At 43.6% G+C, this 19,732-nt stretch overlaps 1 protein-coding gene and 1 long non-coding RNA gene across 2 annotated transcripts in view; one reads left to right on the top strand and one right to left on the bottom strand.

The window, feature by feature from the left end:
* LOC142662523 (uncharacterized) overlaps positions 1 to 530 on the bottom strand; it is a 103,792-nt gene extending 103,262 nt beyond the window's left edge. Inside the window, exon 1 of the long non-coding RNA XR_012850958.1 lies at positions 380 to 530. This is a non-coding gene — a long non-coding RNA (uncharacterized LOC142662523). The remainder of the gene's footprint in view (positions 1 to 379) is intronic.
* An 82-nt stretch (positions 531 to 612) lies between these two features.
* EPG5 (ectopic P-granules 5 autophagy tethering factor) overlaps positions 613 to 19,732 on the top strand; it is a 114,308-nt gene continuing 95,188 nt past the window's right edge. The window contains exons 1-2 of the mRNA XM_075840725.1: positions 613 to 786; positions 17,920 to 18,819. Coding sequence (XP_075696840.1) covers positions 733 to 786; positions 17,920 to 18,819 — 954 coding nt within the window. The 5' untranslated portion in view covers positions 613 to 732. The remainder of the gene's footprint in view (positions 787 to 17,919; positions 18,820 to 19,732) is intronic.

Genomic DNA, 19,732 nt, shown 5'->3' on the forward strand with positions numbered 1-19,732 from the left:
TTTTTATTTTTTGATCCCCCCCATTTTTTGGCTCCTTTTTTGTTATGTTTTCATCCATATTTGTTCCTTTTTTTTTTGCTTAGAAAGGAACTATTTTAATGCAGCTATCTGAAATACGGAACGAATGTGCACGTTAACTATGCAAAAACAGAACACACATTTTTAAAAACCAATCTATTGACTTCTATGGGCTAAAAACGTTGACAACGGATCCGTTAAATCATGCCGCGTATTGCATAAAAAAATAAGGAAATTACATTTATACCATTTATATTGTCTATATGCACGGACATTTTCCACAGCTCGTTACAATCAGAACCAGCCGTGACCATACTGAATAAATAGTAAAATAACCGTGTCCCTGCCCGTATGAGCTTACAATCTGCATGGCGTCTAGTGTAATGCAGCCACATAGTTCTCAACGGTCTAGATTTCTATACAGCCGCAATGTCACAGTGTTCTGTATGTAGTACAACCCCCATCGTGTACACAACACCTCAGCAACCAATCTTCCCTCTGCTGCAGTTATGTGAATCGAGGACATTTGTTCCTCGCCGCGGCCCGTACTCACACAAGACGTCATCCCGCAGCTTGTGATTGGCGCATGATCTGTATCACGTGATCAACTCCTGCCCCCAGCGCTGAAGATTATGTCCGTGTTTACGGGCTCTTCCACAGATACGTCCGCAGCCCCGGCACTCGTAACCAAGCTCAGCGGCCGTCGTCACCGGTATGGCTGAGGCGGTGAGGCCCCGTAAGTCAAAGAGCCGGACGAAGTATGACAAGGTATGGGAAGTGACCACTGACTGCCAGGACCCCCTGTCACCTGACCGCACCTAACAGAGCTCTACCTGCATAGGGGTGGGGTTTTTATCTCTGACCAATCAGCTCTCTTACCTGTATCAGCCTCCCCACCAGCCCTCACTACCTGCCAATCAACCAATCTCCTTCTGGGTATTCTGGCTACAGACCCCCATAGGCTTGGTGGCTATAACAGGTCGGCTGAGCCAATAACCACCTCCCAGTTTCCCCCATTGGGTTAAATTTATTAAATCTAATGGAGAGTAAAAGTGGAGCAGTTACCCATAGCAAACCAATCAGGTTCCTGCTTTTATTTTTATAAGGCCCACTTGAAAATGAAAGCAGTTATTGGATTGGTTGTCACGCAATTTTTTTCTCTGCTTTAGTTTATAAACTGTACTCTTTCCCAATTTGAATGTTCCGTGTGCGAGGAAACAGTCCATGGTGGTCGGTACGGAACCTAAATGTAGTGAACGTACTCAGGCTGTAAGTCAGAAATATCAAGATGGTGTCTCGGCTAGCCTATTCTGTATTGACTACGCTATTGATTGGGTCAAAATGACGGAACCCTTGCACTACGGAGACAAAAACGGAAACCATTGGCACCGGATCCGTCACTATTGACAATGGTGATGGAAAGGGAAACCTATGGTTTCCGTTTGTGTCTGTCAGGGCTCCGTTGGAACGGAACCCTAGCGTAGATGTGAATGAAGCCTTAGGGCCTGTTCACATCAGTGTTGCCCTTCTGTTGAGGGGTTCCTTCCGTCTGAGGTTTCCGTCAGGTTAACCCCTCAACAGAAAGCAAACTGAAACCTTATCTTCCGTTTCCCTCACCATTGACCTCAATGGTGACGGAAACATTGTTAACGGTTTCCGTTTGTCCCCGTTGTGACAGTGTTCCGTTCTTTTGACGGAACCATTAGCGCAGATGTGAACAGGCCCCAAGATGGTCACTTCTGCTGCTTTGTAGGACGTGGCATAAGTTGTGATGTGCCATAGCAACGCATTATAGATCGAGTCCGCCAGAGCGAGAGTCGCTCTAATATAGAGGCTTTTTTAACTCTGGCAGATGGGGGGTGTCCCAAGCAAGGACCCCCACTATGACGTCCATATGCCCTAATACTGTAGTCTGATAACTGATCTGTGTATCAATCCATAATTCTAAATAGTTGTACATAATGCACAGTGGGCGACATATATCATCAGTTCGGCCCCATGCACACCACCGTATTCTTCATCAGTAATTACGGACAGTAAATACTGACAGGAATTATGGACCCATTCATTTCTATTGGCCACGGACACCTTACGGTATTTTTACTGATGGGTGTCTGTGCTGAAGAAATGATAGAACCCGTCCTATTCTTGTCAGTAATTGCGGCAAGGACTCTCCATAGAAGTCTATGGGAGCTTCCATAATACGGACGGCAACTGATGTGCATCCGTAAACCGTCCGTATATACGGAAGCATTGCTAGGCAACATGTTGATGCCATCAGTTGCAACCTCCCTCTTTTTGTACGGATCAGTATATACGGATGCAATACGGACAGTATTTACGGGAAAAAAAGTGATCAAAAAGTCGTATGTACCCCAAAATTGTAGCAAACGACTGCTCGCCCTGCAAAAAAACAAGCCCTCACACAGCTCCATCAACGGAAAATTAATAAAGTTATGGCTCTACGAATATGGCAACACAAAAAAAATATTGGACAGAGTTTTAAAAAAAGTTTTTACTTTGTCCATATATACGAATGAAATACGGATACCTAATGATCCGTATTTACGGACAGTATTTCAGGATAGATGAAAATACTGTCGTGTGCATGGGGCCTTCCTCCACATTTTTTTCGAATAAATGGATCTGAGGTAACCATAGCAACCAATCCACATTTTATTCAATAAATGGGTCTGAGCTGCAGTACCAGGCACAGCCACTACTAAATGTATGACGCTAAGCAATGAAGAGGCCCCTTTAATCAGCTGGTAGGAGTGCCAGGAGTCGGACCCCCCACCGATCTGACATTGATGACCTATCCAATTGATAGGTCATGAATATTAAAGTTCCAGGAAAACTCCTAACGACCAACGACGAATATATCCGTCATGAGTGGGTGCTAGTTCCTGCCCTCCGATCCTGGTAGATGCGGCAGCAAACAGACTGTGTATTACAGCCGCGCTCCTGTCGCTGATCTCGTGGGTACAGTGGCTGTTATACAAACACCGTCTCCTGCCGTGACTGCCAGGATCGGAGATAACTCACCTCCCAGCAATTTAACCTCTTAGATACCGCGGTCAATAGCGACTGCGGCATATAAGATGTTTAACAGAGGCAGGTGGCTCCCACTGTTATCCCATCCGCGGCCTGCCACACATGGCAGTCAGGGGCCTAACGAAGACATGGCATAATATAGAAGATTAAATGTAAACTATTTGATCTCTTCCTTCAATGGTTCACCGTTAAAAAAACAACCTACGTTTTAGGTACCGCCGCAAGCGTGACGCAAGAGCAAATAAAACGTATTCGTTTTACCGCACGGCGCATGATGTAAAAACAAACGTGCAAAAATAACAATGGCGGAATTGATCGTTTGTTTTTTTTTGTATTCCCCCCTTTTAAAAAAATTATAAAAGCTAATCAAAAAAAATACATGTACCCCAAAATCGTACCAATAAAAACGACAACTCATCACGCAAAAAACACGAGCTGTCATACGACTACATCGACGGAAAAATAAAAAGGTTATGTCTATTGAAATGTGAGGATGACATAAATGGTTTGGTCACTGAGGCCTGGTCGTCAAGAGGTTAATATACCTGGGCCCATGGTCTAATGCTCTTGACAGATTCGTTCTATTATTATTACTTTCATCCTCTGTGCTGCTGTTCATTGTCATCTATACTTGGTTCTCTGCTCAGTCTTCTGCTTCTGTGCTGGAAATAGTTGCCGGATTATCAGACTTGACAGAATTTCTCTCCCGGTGCTACTTTTGTCTCCCTTTTGCCCCCATGTCCTATTTAGTGACATAAATGGCTTGGATTTGATTGATTTCCAGTCTGTCGCGGATCTTTGAGCAAGAAATGCGTGTTCACGTGAGTTCTGTCAGGGAGGATGTCAGGTCACGTTCATTGTGGCGTCCTCGGCCCCGGCCGTGCGTGACTGGTCAGTGACCTCATATGAATGGTATACAGACACGTGCTCCTCTACCTGTGCTGTATACTCTCTGACTCATCACCTATCAACGTAAGGAACCTGTCCATCACCTCAGTGATTATACGCTCACAAACGAATAAATGATTCACCCGGCACGCTCTATCATTGGAATAATATGCTTGTGACACTTCTTGGGGCACTGCCGATGTACCCTCACAGAGCGTGCCCGATCCTTGGCATTTATTAGGCCACTCGGAGGTCTGGACGCCATTATAATACCCTCACATGGGCCTTGTCACTAAGCTTTCTGGGTGACAACCCCCGTCGAAGCTTTAAGGGCCATTCTGTGGTAAAATATGGCGTGGATTCTGCTGATATTTTGCAGCAGAATACAGTTGAATAAAGAATACAGTTCCGTGTTCTCCACACGTAGATTATTCCTATTTAATGTGGATAATCTACACGTGGCTTCCGACGCTGTTCTCATGGCACAATACGCAGCGAAATCCGTGTCAAGAAGTGACATGTCACTCCTTTGTTTTTCAGCGAGGCGGTTTGTTATTCCACCATGTCTATACAAGCGGTTGCCCATTGACATCAATGGAAGTCTTGTTATCGTCAGAATTCACGCTTATTCCAAAGCGGAAAAACGCGTCAGATTCAATGTGAAAATTTGGTAGTGTGAACAAAACTTAAAACCGTCTTTGACCATATATATTACAATAACCCCGGAGGGTCGGGTACTTTATCTACTCAATATAACGGATTTATTTCCCCACAAGACAAACTTTCTTATATGTGATGATGCGAGGACCTAGGAAAGTTTCTTTCTTTTATGGTCCATTTGCGAGTTTTGGTTGTGGTACATAAAAAAAAAAAGGCATCCAAAAACTGCATGCGTTTGTCTTTAATGTGATTTGATGCAGTTTTCGATGCAATTGCGGTAAAAGAACTCAACTGCGTAAAAAAACTCACCAAATTGTGGTAAAACCACATGCAGTTTTTTCGTTGTGGTTCTAACCGCACCTCAACTGCAACGTGTGATGGACCCTTAGGGTATGTGCACACGATAACTGCAATTACGTCTGAAATTACGGGGCTGTTTTCAGGAGAAACAGCTCCTGAATTTCAGACGTAATTGCATGTACTCGCGTTTTCCGGGGCGTCTTTTACGGATGTAATTTGGAGCTGTTCTTCATTGGAGTCAATGAAAAACGGCTCCAATTACGTCCCAAGAAGTGTCCTGCACTTCTTTTGATGAGGCTGTTATTTTACACGCCGTCTTTTGACAGCGACGCGTAAAATGACAGGTCGTCGGCACAGTACATCGTAAGACCCATTGAAAGCAATGGGCAGATGTTTGCTGACGTATTGGAGCCGTTTTTTCAGACGTAATTCGAGGCGTAAAACTTCTCCATTACGTCTAAAAATAGGTAGTGTGAACCCAGCCTTAGAGACTGGCAAGATATAGTTGAATTCACTGGTAAAGCTCTCTATTAATACTGTCCTGGCAGAATCCAGCTACAAACGTCTTAGGGTATGTTCACACGTCTTAACAAGATACGTCTGAAATTACGGCGCTGTTTTTGAATTTCAGACGTTTAACCCAATGTTTAACCTCAGTATGCCCTAACAACAGGAAATAAGTTCAGACAGCCCTAGGGTCCTTCAATGAACCCTGGGCTGTCCGGCCATACGAGTTGTGGGCTATGATCGCGTATCAGTTATCTTCTGTGACGCAATCAAAGTGCAGTCCCCTCTCCTTGAACCCCGCGATCAGCTTTCATCGCGGCGTTCAAAGTGTTATTCTCTCCTCTCCGCTGTCAGAGCGGGGCCGTGGCTGTGTATTACAGCTGTTGCCCCGCTCTCGATCGCGCGCACAGACGGCTGTCACACAGGACGAGAGTGCTCGTGTTAATGCTCCAAGTACTCGCCGCTCAGGACGAGCATTCTCGTCCTGTGTCAGCAACCAGTTAAAGGGGTTTTCCAACTTATTCCAAAAAGTGTCCGTCGTTCCGGTCCTCCCCGCCACTGTTTATTGACATGGCTGCAGCGATGATGTGCCCATGTAACCACGTGATCGCTGCAGTCAATCATTGGCCTCAGCGGTTCTGTGCTGTATACCCACTGAGACCAGTGATTGGCTGCAGCGATCACATAGGTTTAGAAGTAGGGTCTTGTCACGATACTAGAATTTGGACTTCGACACCAATACTTCGTGTAGTATTGCCATACTCGATACGAAAACGATACTTTGCCAACAATAAAAAATAAAGTTCCTCCATTTTCTGATGTGAGACATGAGGTGTGATGAATTTTGAACCTCCATATGCCTCACATTAATTGTAATTAACCCCATCATGTTCCTCACAATCATAATGGACAACATTGGGTTAATGTGTGAGGTACATGATGGGGTTAATTAGTATTAATGTGAGGCACATGGAGGGTCAAAATTCCTAATACCTCGAGCCTCATATTAAGTGAAAGAAAGCAGTTTTTATATTTTATTTTTTAACTTAGTAAACATCATAAATGACGCTACAAATTTGTTATTACGGTCGCAACTATATCAAATCTGTTAATTTTATTTATTGAGACTTATATTTTAATGTTAGTTGCAAGAAAAGTGTGTGTGGTTTTAAACTTTTTTTTAATTTAACATTACTTTATTTTTTTTTACTTTTTTATTTTTAAACTTTAATGTACAGGCATATATCTATATGCCAGTACATTAGCCTGTGTGCTGATAGTACGCAGGCAGTTGTTAGGACATACCTAACTATGCCCTAACGGGAAATATGGTCAGACAGCCCTGGGGTCCTTCAATGGACCCTGGGCTGTCTGCCCATATATGGTATGTCCCTCGATCGTGTCACAGGGATTCCCTGTGACGCTATCCAAAGGGCATTCCCCCTTCTAATTTTCTCCTTGAATGCTGCAGTGAGCTGTGATCGCAGCATTCAAGGGAATAACGGCGGAGATGAGAGGTTTCTCTGATCTCCGCCGTTAGAGCGAGGCTGCGGCTGTGTAATACAGCCATTGCCCCGCTCCTGACAACAAGTCTGCGCCTGGTCCGCATCAGGTGATTCGACCAGCGCTACACTAATGAGCGCCGGCTTTCATTAGTGCAGCGCTGGTCATATCACATCATGCTGAATGCAATCGCACACTTGCCAGGAGCGGGGGAATGGCTGTATTACACAGCCGCAGCCCCGCTCTGACTACATTCATGTGTTACAATACTAAGCTGTGGCCGCACAGCTTAGTATCGAAATACATTAATTAACGGTATTTAACCCCTTCCCGCACCTTGACGTTAATGCACGTCAATGTGTGCAGTAACTTCGCGCACCATGACGTGCACTAACGTCAGTGCTTTGACAGTTAACCGCAGCGCTATACCGCAGCAGCGGTTAACTGTGCAGGGTGTCAGCCCTGCTCTCCCTGTTGCCGATCAGCGGCCTGTCGCCGCTGAAATCGGCAATTAACCCCTTCGATGCGGTGGTCGATTGCGATCACCACATTGAAGAAGTTTACAGCGGATCGGCAGCCCCCCACATGTATTTGCGGGGGCTGGCGATCCTTCTCACGGCAACCAGAGGCCAGACAATGACCTCCGGGTTGCCATGTACGGAAGCCTTGGAGGAGCAGCCTCCAGCCGGTCCTCCGATGCTTCCTGTCAGAGTGACAGTTACATCACAATGACAGTTGGAGTACATTACACTATGTGTGTAGTGTAATGTACTCCAGCAGCGATCAGAGCTGCAAGTCTAAGTGTCCCCTAGTGGGACAAGTGAAAAAAGTAAAAAAAAGATAATAAAAATGTTTTTAAAAAGTGTAAAAATAAAAGTTAGAAGTGACATAAACAAAGAATGCTTTTTATCCTATAAGAAGTCTTTTATTATAGGAAAAAAATTAACACGTTAAAAAAAGTACACATATTTGGTATCGCCGCGTTCGTAACGACCCCAACTATAAAACTGTAATATTATTTTTCCCGCACGGTGAACACCGCAAAAAAAATAAACGAAAAACAGTGCCCGAATCACAATTTTTTGGTTACCAACCCTCCCAAAATATACAATAAAAAGTGATCAAAAAGTCGCATGTACGCCAAAATGGTACCAATACAAACTACAACCCGTCCCGCAAAAAACAAGCCCTTACACCGCGTTTTTGACTGAAAAATAAAAAGGTTATGGCTCTCAGAATATGGTGAGACAAAAAATAATCTATTTTATAAATAAGTCATTTTATTGCACAAACGCTGCAAAACATAAAAAAATGATATACATATGGTATCGCTGTAATTGTATCGACTCGCAGAATAAAGTATAATGGTCATTTATAGCCCAGGGTGAATGCCATAAAAAAAAAAAGAATACAAAACATTGTCAGAATTGATGGTTTTTGGTCACCTTTCTTGCCAAAAAATGGAATAAAACGTGATCAAAAAAATTTCTGGTACCCCAAAATTGTACCAATGAAAACTACAGATTGTCCCGCAACGAATAAACCCTCACACAGCTCCGGTGGAGAAAAAATAAAACAGTTCTGGCTCTCAGAATATGGCGATGCAAAATGTGCAGTGTTCCAAAAGCGGATGAGATTGGGCGCCATTTATCAGTGCGACACCGGCCACATATCTGCGGATTATTACTTATTTACTGCATTATTATACCCTCTTATTATACCCTGATGTACCCCGCACAGATAACATATACCCTGATGTACCCCGCACAGATTACATGTGCTGCCACATTATAAACTGAAACACCAGTAAAACCCCAAACAGAACTACTACCAAGCTACATCTGTGCCACAAAAGCCAAATGCCACTCCCTCCCTTCTGAGCCCTGCAGCGTGCCCAAACAGCAGTTTACGTCCATAGATATGGCATCGCCATACCCGTGAGAACCCGGTTAATATTTTATGAGGTATTTGTCTTCAGTGGCACAAACTGGCCATAACATGTAGTGCACTAAAATGGCAAATTTTAATTTTCACTCTGCACCATCCGCTGCACATTAACCCCTGCGCGCACCATGACATAGCATGTCGTAGTGTGGGGGGTGATGTATGGAGCGTCTCACGTGAAAAATAAAGCATTTAAAACGGCAAAATCACTTTTTGGTCACCTTGGCTCTACCTAAAAATGTAATAAAAAGTGCTCAAAAAGTTGTATGTACCAAAATATGGTACCAATAAAAACGACCGCTCGTCCCTCAATAAATAAGCCCTCATACCGCTCTATTGACTGAAAAATAAAAAAGTTGTGGCTCTTGGAACGCGGGGAGGAAAAAACTAAAAAGGAAAAGAAGAAAATGGATCAGTCCAGAAAGGGTTAATTACTTTCTAATGAAAAACCATTTATGACCACACGTGGGGTATTGCCGTACTCGGGAGAAATTGCTTTACAAATGTTGGGCAGCTTTTACCCCCTTTATCCTTTGTGAAATTGAAAAAATGCAACATTTTAGTGGAAGAAATGTCGATATTCATTTTCACGGCCTAATTCTAATAAATCCTGCAAAAGACTTGTGGGGTCTAAATGCCCGCTATATCCCTAGATAGATTCTTTAAGTGGTGTAATTTCCACTTTTGGTGGGTTTCCCCTGTTTTGGCCTCTCAGGGGCTTTGCAAATGCGACATGGCACCCAAAAACCATTTCAGCTAAATTTGAGCTCCAAAAGACAAATAGCGCTCCTTCCCTTCTAAGCCCTGCTGTGGGTCCAAACAGCACTTTATTACCACATATGGCATATTTCCGTAATCGGGAGAAATTGTTTTACAAATGTTGGGGTGCTTTTTCTCCTTTATTCCTTGTAAAAATTAAAAATGGCTACCTTTTTTTCAGAAAAAAAGTAGATTTTTATCTTTACAGAATAATTCCAATGAATTCAGCAAAACAACCGTGGGGTCAAAATGCTAACTTTACCCCTAGAAAAAATCCTTGATGAGTGTAGTTTCCAAAATGGGGTCACTTTCCGGGGGTTTCCACTATTTTGTTCCCTCCAGTGCATTTCAAACGCGACACGGCACTGAAAACCATTCCAGCAAAATCAGAATTTCAAAATCCAAATGGTGCTCCTTCCCTTCTGAGTCCCGCTGTGGGTCCAAACAGCAGTTTATTACCACATATCGGGTATTGCTATAATCGGGAGAAATTGCTTTACATATGTTGGGGTGTTTTTTCTCTTTTATTCCTTGAAAAAATGTAACATTTCTAAGTTTTTTCAGAAAAAAAGTAGATTTCATACATACTAATTCAAATAAATTTAGCAAAAAAACTGTGTGTTCAAAATGCTAACTATACGCCTAGATAAATTCCCTGAGGGGAGTAGTTTCCAAAATGAGGTCACTTTTGGGGTTTTTTATTGTTTTGGCCCCACAAGACCTCTTCAAACCTGACATGGTACCTAAAATATATGCTAAAAAAAAAAAGGAGGCCCCAAAATCCACTAGGTGCTCCTTTGCTGCTGAGGCCTGTATTTCAGTAAATTAGCGCACTAGGGCCACATGTGGGGTATTTCTAAAAACTGCAGAATCTGGGCAATAAATAATAAGTTACATTTCTCGGGTAAAACCTTCTGTGGTATAGAATTTTTTTTATTACAAATGAATTTTGTAAAAAAAAAATGAAATTTGTAACTTTCACCTCTACTTTGCTTTAATTTCTGTGAAACGCCTAAAGGGTTAAAACACTTTCTGAATGCGGTTTTGAATACTTTGAGGGGTGCAGTTTTCAAAATGGGGTGATTTATGGGGACTTTCTAATATATAAGGCCCTCAAAGCCACTTCAGAACTGAACTGATCCTTGTAAAAATCGCCTTTTGAAATTTTCTTGAAAATATGAGAAATCGCTGCTAAAGTTCTAAGTCTTGTAACGTCCTAGAAAAATAAAAGAATATTCAAAAAACGATGCCAACATAAAGTAGACATATGGGAAATGTTAACTAGTAACTATTTTGTGTGGTATTACTGTCTGTTTTACAAGCAGATACATTAAAATTTAGAAAAATGCTAATTTTTGCAAATTTTCTTCAAATCTTGGTGTTTTTTACAAATAAATATTGAATTTATCGACCAAATTTTTTCCCTAACATAAAGTACAATATGTCACGAGAAAACAATCTCAGAATCACTTGGATAGGCAAAAGCATTCCGGAGTTATTACCACATAATGGGACACATGTCAGATTTGAAAAGGCCAAAACAGGCTCAGTCCTGAGGGGGTTAAGGCTGCACCATATTGAAACAGTATACAGCCATGTCAATAAACAGCGGCGGGGAGGACCGGATCGGTAGCGCTCGAACGCCAGGGTATCTGTGAGGTGAGTAATGCTTTTTTTTTTTTTTTTAAAGGAGTTGTCCACGACTGGGTAACTGATGACCTATTCATAATATAGGTCATCAGTATATAATCGGTGGGGGTCCGACACCCGGACCCCGCACCAATCAGCTGCTCCGCGTGCCTTGGACATCGGACATCCATGCCGGAAGCCACGGAATAGTGGCCGAGCTGCAGTACTGCAACTCTGCTCCTATTTAAGTGAATAGGAGCAGAGCTGCAGTTCTGCAGCACGGCCACTATGCAGTGTACGGAGCCATCGGCTTCCGACTACTGAATACTGTTCACAACATCCGGTGACCAGAGGCAGCTGGAGCAGCTGATCATTGCATGGTCCGGGTGTCGGACCCCCACTGACCATATAGTAATGACCTATCCTGTGGATAGGTTATCAGTTGTCCGGTCATGGACAACCTCCTCAATGCATCCCTTAAATTACAAAACATGAGAATAAGGAGTCATTACGCCACAAAAACATAGAAAAATATAATTTTTATTACATCCAATAATAAAGACACAAAATATAAAAAACACAACGAGGTTCTAAAAATTGAAGGTCAATTTGTGGATCAGTCACATAACCATACAAACACAGGCATGGTAGTATTTCTAAGCACTACAAATCTCAGTTTTGGTGGTAACCAGAATCTTAGAGTGAATACTATCTCATGCAACTGGTGCTGGGTAACTTATGCCATCATTCTGTTCAATGTCACCATGCATATCCATGGGGTAACTGACATATATTAATCCCGTTCAAAGAGCCATACACAACTGCTCTGTTGCATGATCCAGGACATAAATCAGGGGAAAAGGTATCCTGAAATGGCCTAAAGTGGAAAAAACTAAGTCCACCTAGTAACACCAAGGGAGTCAGTGTAGCAAATCTTACCCATGAAGGTTGGAAGTGAGGTGGTCCACACGGTAGTTAGGCACCCAGACGTGCGTTTCGCATGTATCGCAAGTAGTGTAAAGTATGTACACAGTGACTCCACCAGTAGTATAATGAGTGCAGCTCTGGTGTATAATACAGGATGTAACACAGGATCCGTACAGGATAAATCATGTAATGTGTGTACACAGTGACTCCACCAGTAGAGTAGTGAGTGCAGGTCTGGAGTATAACACAGGATGTAACCTAGGATCAGTACACGATAAGTAATTTTATGTATGTACACAGTGACTCCACCAGCAGAATAGTGAGTGCAGCTCCGGAGTATAAGGCTGGGTTCACACGACCATATTAACGTCCGTAATGGACAGACGTATTTCGGCCGGAAGTCCCGGACCGAACTCATTGCAGGGAGCCGGGCTCCTAGCATCATAGTTATGTACGATGCTAGGAGTCCCTGCCTCTCTGCAGGACAACTGTCCCGTACTGTAATCATGTTTTCAGTACGGGACAGTAGTTCCACGGAGAGGCAGGGACTCCTAGCGTCGTACATCACTATGATGCTAGGAGCCCGGCTCCCTGCACTGTGTTCGGTCCGGTACTTGCGGCCGAAATACGTCCGTATAATACGGACGTAATTAGTGTGTGTGCACATACCCTAATACAGGATGTAACTCAGGATCAGTACAAGATAAGTAATTTTATGTATGGACACAGTGACTCCACCAGCAGAATAGTGAGTGCAGCTCTGGAGTATAATACAGGATATAACTCAGGATCAGTACAGGATAAGTAATTTTATGTATGTACACAGTGACTCCACCAGCAGAATAGTGAGTGCAGCTCTGGAGTATAATACAGGAAGTAACTCAGGATCAGTACAGGATAAGTAATGTCCTACAACGCCTAGCATGTAGCCGTCAGGGCAACAAGGCAGCCTTCTAGCAGCGACATAACAATTAGATGTTTTCTTAACTTGTCTTCAATATTAATGGGAGTGAATATCTTCTGTGTTAGTTGTGTTGCTGAATGCGGGTCACAAGTCAGTCAGCACTGGTAGGGATCTGATCAGAAACGTATGATAAATAGATCTAGTACGGGATCACATGCTCATCCTGGAGAGATAACCCTCAGTATAGTACAGGATGTGCCTTCTGCCAGAAAATGAGCTTGCTTAATATATCCTGCTGATGGGAAACATTCCAGGTCACAGTAGTGATCTCGTACATGTGACTCTCCTACTGTTTGTAAACTACAACTCCCAGCATGCCTTGACAGCAGCAGACAACAGCTGGATTGTCACAGAATATTAGCACATTCATATCTACATAGACCTGCGGTTTGCTCCTAAGGTTGGGGCAACAGGTGACTATTGGCATGCGCATCCCAACCTTGAAATCATTGCATGGCAGCAATACTGCTGTGTGAGAGGGATAAGCCACCATTGCCTTGTGTTGCCTCCCACATGAGTATGACAGGGAACCGTGCAATCCCAATTACTTTCAAGGGTCCCATGTGCAATTGCAAAATAAAAAGGCAGCGTGCGTCTTACATCAGATTTTTTTTTTCTCTTTAATAACTTTCCACAGGATCCGTACACTGAAACCTGAAATACTATGTGCTGCTGGAGGATTCTAAGCATTCCGCTATCACTCTGTGTTCTCGTATATCCATTCTCCTATTTTGTCTTGATATTAGCCCTGTTACTGAGTGAACAGCTGACCCCCCTCCCCCACACACACACCCATATACAAAGTCAGCACACTCTTCTCCTGAAATACTCTGTGCTATTACATTTATGCTCTAACTATAGGTCATATTCAAAATAAAATAAAATTATATAGGTGTTGTAAGAGCTGCAGAGTCAAGTTTCACACTGAAGCATTGTATACCTTCAGAAAAAGACATGACCACAGTGCCTCCATAACAGTGCCAGCCATAAATCCCCCATAAGAGACAGCCACTTCGTCTCCATAACAGTGACAGCCACTGAGCCCCCATAGCAGTGACAACTACAGATATAGAAAAAGTACTCGGCACACCAATTGGACTGTAGAATTGTCTTAGTTTATTTATGTTCGTTACCTGAAGCGGTGAGGAGAGATCATGGACCGCCGCAGCGCTATAGTAAGGCGGCAGGCCGCATTAAGCACTCTCTATGCGGCCAGCTGCTTTACTATAGCGCTGTAGCCGTCCACGATCTCTCCTCACCGCTTCAGGTACCGGACAGATAGCGCTCTGTACGCGGCCAGCCGCTCACCCTCAGCGCAATAGCTTCCAGTTAATCCCTACAGTGCTTGGTAAAGGTCCCCTGTGACCGAAACGTCGCACGAACACATTTACTGGCATTATAAATAAGCTAAGACAATACTACAGTCCAATTGGTGTCCTGAGTACTTTTTCTATATCATTGGCTTGGGCTCCTACTCATGCGCCCTTCAATTCCTGGTGCTGACCGAACCTTTATAAGAAGTGACAACTGCAGTGCCCTTTTGCCCGCATAACACAGCGCCCCTCCATAGGTACCTTATAGTTTGTTCCCTGTCTAACTCAATAGCAGCTCCTCTCAGACAGTGTGAAGACCCCCACCAAACAGCTCCTTATGTCAGTAACCCCTGGATTTTAGGTTTGGGGTGTAGTTTGGCTTTAATATTATATAAAATATATTGGACGACCGCTCACTCAACGGGTATAATTCTCGAGGTAGTAACGTCCTCCGTAACCATAGACCCGGAGTACAGAAATAACAAACCTCCCGTCCTCGTAAGACTGAGCCTCCACTTGTGACGGTAATTATGGTACTTTCATCGTTACTATGGGAACATCTTATTGAAAGACAAGACGACCATTCTCCCATAATGCTCCATTCCTGATTCTCCAATTCTATCTTGATCAGTCCACAACATGCTCACAATCTGAATCTTCACCTTCATCCCAGTCCTGTCCCTCGGATATTTTATTTGCAGAGATAACATTACTGTACCCCGTTATTGATGATAATACACCCCCTATACTGTGCCAGGCAGGGAATGGGTATGCCAGTGCTAGGTAACACTCCTCTGGACGAGCCCGGCTCTAGCTCAGGGACAGTATAATTGCTGGAAAGTAGAGGACAATCATTGCTACATACTCTTAGGGTACGTTCACACGCACAATTAAAAAACAGCTTAAAATTACGGAGCTGTTTTCAATGGAAAACATCCTCTGATTTCAAGGCGTTTTTGAAACTGAAAATGAAGCTTCTTTTAATTTGAGGCGTTTTCACAGTGTCAATGGAAAATCGGCTCCAAAATACGCCTCAAGAAGTGACGTGCTACTTCTTTTTACGAGGTGTTTTTTTAATTCTGCAGCGTAAAAATAAGCCTCATGTGAACAGCGCAGTGTATTTCAATGGGAAACAGTCGGTAGGCTTATTTCAAGTGTATTTTGGAGAGTAAAACGAGGCTTTTCTTAGCCTGAAAATAAGTCGTGTGAACATACCCTAAACACATCCAGGCGTTGTTACGCTCGCTCATTGCGATCGCTGCAGGAGGACAGTAGTGGTGTTAGACGCCGCTCTCACTGCATCTCCCGTCAGTGTGTCAGTTGTTTGAGCTCACAGCCGAACACTGACAGGCTCGCTCATTGCGACCATAGCAACAGATAGCGGCAGGTTTGATCACCACTTCTTGAACTGAGTAGCTAACTTCTCCTTGCCAGCTGCTGGATTCAGAGCCGGGCATTGGCAGGCTGGCATCTGCGACTGTCGAGAAGGAGAACAGCGAAGATCACTTTTGCCCACGTGTGTGTTAACTGTTTGCTGCTGCAGCCGGGCATCACTTCTAGCACGGAGCTCGTTTCGGTTTCGTGCTCCTCGGCACAATATAGCAACCGTTTCACGGTCTGCGATCTGTTTGCCGGACGCGAGTCACCAACAGGACTGTCTGGCAATATAGTATATAATCGAAGCTCACACACGAGCAGTTTGATCTGTCAGTTGGAGACACATCAAATGTGTTTAAACAGTAAAACACACACATAGTCGTCTTCTCTCAGAGCGCTCTTATCGCATCGATTGTGATTCGTGAACCTCACTTTTCCTCCCAATTCCATTCAGTTATTATCACTCTCTGCCAAAAAGAACCATTTTTTTTAGGTTATTTGTCATCAAACTAAAAAACATAATTAATAGATGCCAAATACACCAATAATAATATGATAAATGGGATTTGAAATTCATTATAGGGTGTTCTAAATAAAGGGATCGCTCACCCTATCCCTGATCTATACCCACTAGGGCCAGTTTTCTAACAAGAGATCCATTTGATCCAACCAATTCTTGCCCTTTGTTTTCCTTTTCCACGTTCCCTTTTCCGCTTATGATTTACTATTTGTGGTACATCAAGGCCAAATAAGAAGTGTGAAAGACCCCAAAAGAGGTATTTCCAACACTAATACGCCTTGCTACGTGTTTTGCAACTACATCTCCCAGCATTGCCATTCCAGCCAGCATGTGCTGGGAGTTGTACTGCCATAGAACCTGGGAATCCAAGGGTATTCCCATCAGGATATGCCATAAATGTCTGATCAATGCAGTCCCACCTCTTGGACCCGCACCTATCTCCAGAATGCGAATCCCCTGACCCCGTCCCACCTGGTGTGGTGGCCGCTGGCAGTTTATTGAGCCGCAGCCCAAATGTGATAATGTTGCTCGGCAACCAAGGGCACAGCATGTGGGTGACACTACATGATCACTGTGCTCTTGTGGAGAGCGGTGTCACTCATGTTGGAAAAATTGTGGGTCATTCATCCGTAGACGCACTGGGAGAATGAGTCTGAGGAGCATTTTAGTCCCCCGTCAAAGATTTTCTTTATTGTATTTTATTTCACATTATTTTTTATTGGACCCACGTGTTCCTGAGCGACGTTCACATATTGCAATACACAGAGATGTTGTGTAATGTATGCACACTGCAATCTATACATAATCTGTGTACATTAAATTCTGTGTATGCATGCGGTATAGAGGTATGGGCAAACAACACACTTCCGTACAGCCACAGTCACTGACATCTTGCGTTATACCATATCTTATACTCCAGACACAACCAGAGCTGCATTCAGAATCCTGCTGGCCGCCCCTCAAAATCATTCTGCTCAATTCTAAGGGTGGTCATAGACATTAGACAAAGGTTGGCTGAACTGATGATCACCTGATGATCTAATGTGTATGGGAATCACCCGACTCTCCCTCTGACAGGAGATGTTGGGTGGGGGGGGGGGGGATCAGGCACATTGGATTTAAACGTGCCCGATCCTTTATACCCATGAGAGATCAAAGGGATCTGGCAGCGACTTATTCCCATATCTCCATTGACATAAACATGGACACCCTGCAGAGCACAGCGTGAATGTTTATGGGGAAGTTCGGAGAAATAATGAGTCTGTATATGGTCACTACAACCGACATACTCGTAACTAAGATCTTAACAAGCAGGGGGCAGCAGGGAGTTGTGAGGTTCTGTAGTTTTTAGTGCTAATAAAAAAAACAACAGGATCTTGAATGCAGCTCTGGATGTGACTGGAGTATAAGATATGATTTCATTTAAAATCAGGAAATTATTTGTAAAAGTTACCCAACGTTATATGTAGATTTGAACCACTGAGCCATTATTTCATCCTGTAAGAATTAAACACTTTAAGTAATTGTTTTTATTATTTTATTTTTTTATTTTTCAGACAAAGAAGAAGCAGCAAAGTCTTGTGGAGGTAAGAACAGAAAAGCCTCTGGTGTTGGGGGATGAAAGCGATGTCCTTAAGGTATTGGACTCAGACTCCTCGTCTTATAAACCGAAAACGGACAAAGAACTTCCTGATAGTTTTATAGAAATCCAACTGAACGATGACACCTGCGGAGGCGATGTGAAACGACTGAGCAGCTTGTCTGCGGCAGATGTCACCATTGTAAATGAAGACACCTCTGAAGTGTTCACCTCGGAGGACAAGGAGGAGATCAAAAATCCTTACAGTCAAGAGCTTGAGTATGGAGGAGCAACGGCCAACACTGGTGTTTCCTGCGAGTCTCAACGGTGTGACTTACCCTCCAAAAAGATCAAATGTACTGAAATGACAAGTCCCTCCATAGGTGACCGGCCCCACGGAGAGGCTCCCGAGGTCCATCCTGCAGTCCTGTCTCTGAAGGAACTAGATGTCGTGAACACCCAACATTTTGCGGAAGCCAAAGAGATATTGCATTTGTCCAAGGTGAAGTCCATCTACCCGGAGCTGCCGGTGCAGGTCATTGACCACACAAGAGATGTGGCGACCATCAAACCTCTGGTTCCTAATGAGAAGCTCTACCCTGAGCTCCCGCAGCAGCACAAGCCCATTCTCTTCGCTAGGGAGCACCTCAAGATATTTGAGCCATGTTCCTGGATAGAGAACGTGGACTCCTTCACTGAGGAGTTTGAGAGGATTGCCCACCAGGACAGGCATGAGTTCCATGAACTTCTCATGAATTATGGTCGATGCAGGAAGCAGCTTCTTCTGGCCGAAGCCAAGCTGCACATCATGATCTCTGACTGGAAGAATATTAAGAGCAAAGTGTGGGACTTCAAGGAGGAGCACATGACCATACAGGTAATTCACCGCTCGTACAATTTAGGTTCACACTTCTATCCAGCAATCTATGGTAATCTTGTAAGTGGTAAAAAAAAATCTCTGCAAGACAACCCTGGCTATAATATCATGCCTAGAAACACAACTTGAAATGTTTTTTAAAGGGGTCGTCCAACATTAGAAAAACATTGCTGCTTTTTTAAAAAAAAACATGCCACCCCTGTTCATGAGATGTGCCTGGTAATGAAGCTCGGCTCTATTAAAAATGAATGAGGCTGAGCTGCAATACCAGAAACAACCTTTGGACAGGCGTGGTGCTGTTTTTGGAAGAAAGCAGCCATGTTTTTCTAAATCGGTCCAACCCTTTTAAGACAGTTATAGCATTCTACTGATATTGATTGCTAGAAAGAAGGGGCTCCCGCGCTCCCATAGAATCACACATGCTCATTTTCCCTACAGCAGTAGTATTACATGTTACCCTTCATTTGATGTGGACCTGGTCCAGGCAGGTATTACAAGAGCTTCTTGTTAGTGGGGGGTCCCCACTAATAAGGCATATGGAAAGATGAGACAACCCCTTTAGCAAGTCTTTGGACTTCTATACATTTTTTTACTGTTGCTTTTATATCATAAACCTATTCTGCAGCGCTGTACAGAGATTGTCATCATTCACATCAGTCCCTAATGGGACTCACAATCACTCACTATTACCATGTGAATCCATGGTCCGTGTCCGTCTGGCTGAATATTCGCTGCATTTGAGCCTTTGTATTGTGATGTGGCCGCTGCTCACTCAGCGCATTTCTCTCCATCAGATTTTCTGGGCTTAGTGTTTTTGGCAGTCATAGGGTCAGAATGGTGTTCACCGTACCCAAATCTCTGGCGTCGAGTCCTGCCCTGATTGAAGCACTGCCAGGGCACACATGCCAGCCTG

The sequence above is a fragment of the Rhinoderma darwinii genome, chromosome 1, assembly GCF_050947455.1.
Source record: "Rhinoderma darwinii isolate aRhiDar2 chromosome 1, aRhiDar2.hap1, whole genome shotgun sequence".
In the NCBI taxonomy this organism is placed as follows: domain Eukaryota; kingdom Metazoa; phylum Chordata; class Amphibia; order Anura; family Rhinodermatidae; genus Rhinoderma; species Rhinoderma darwinii.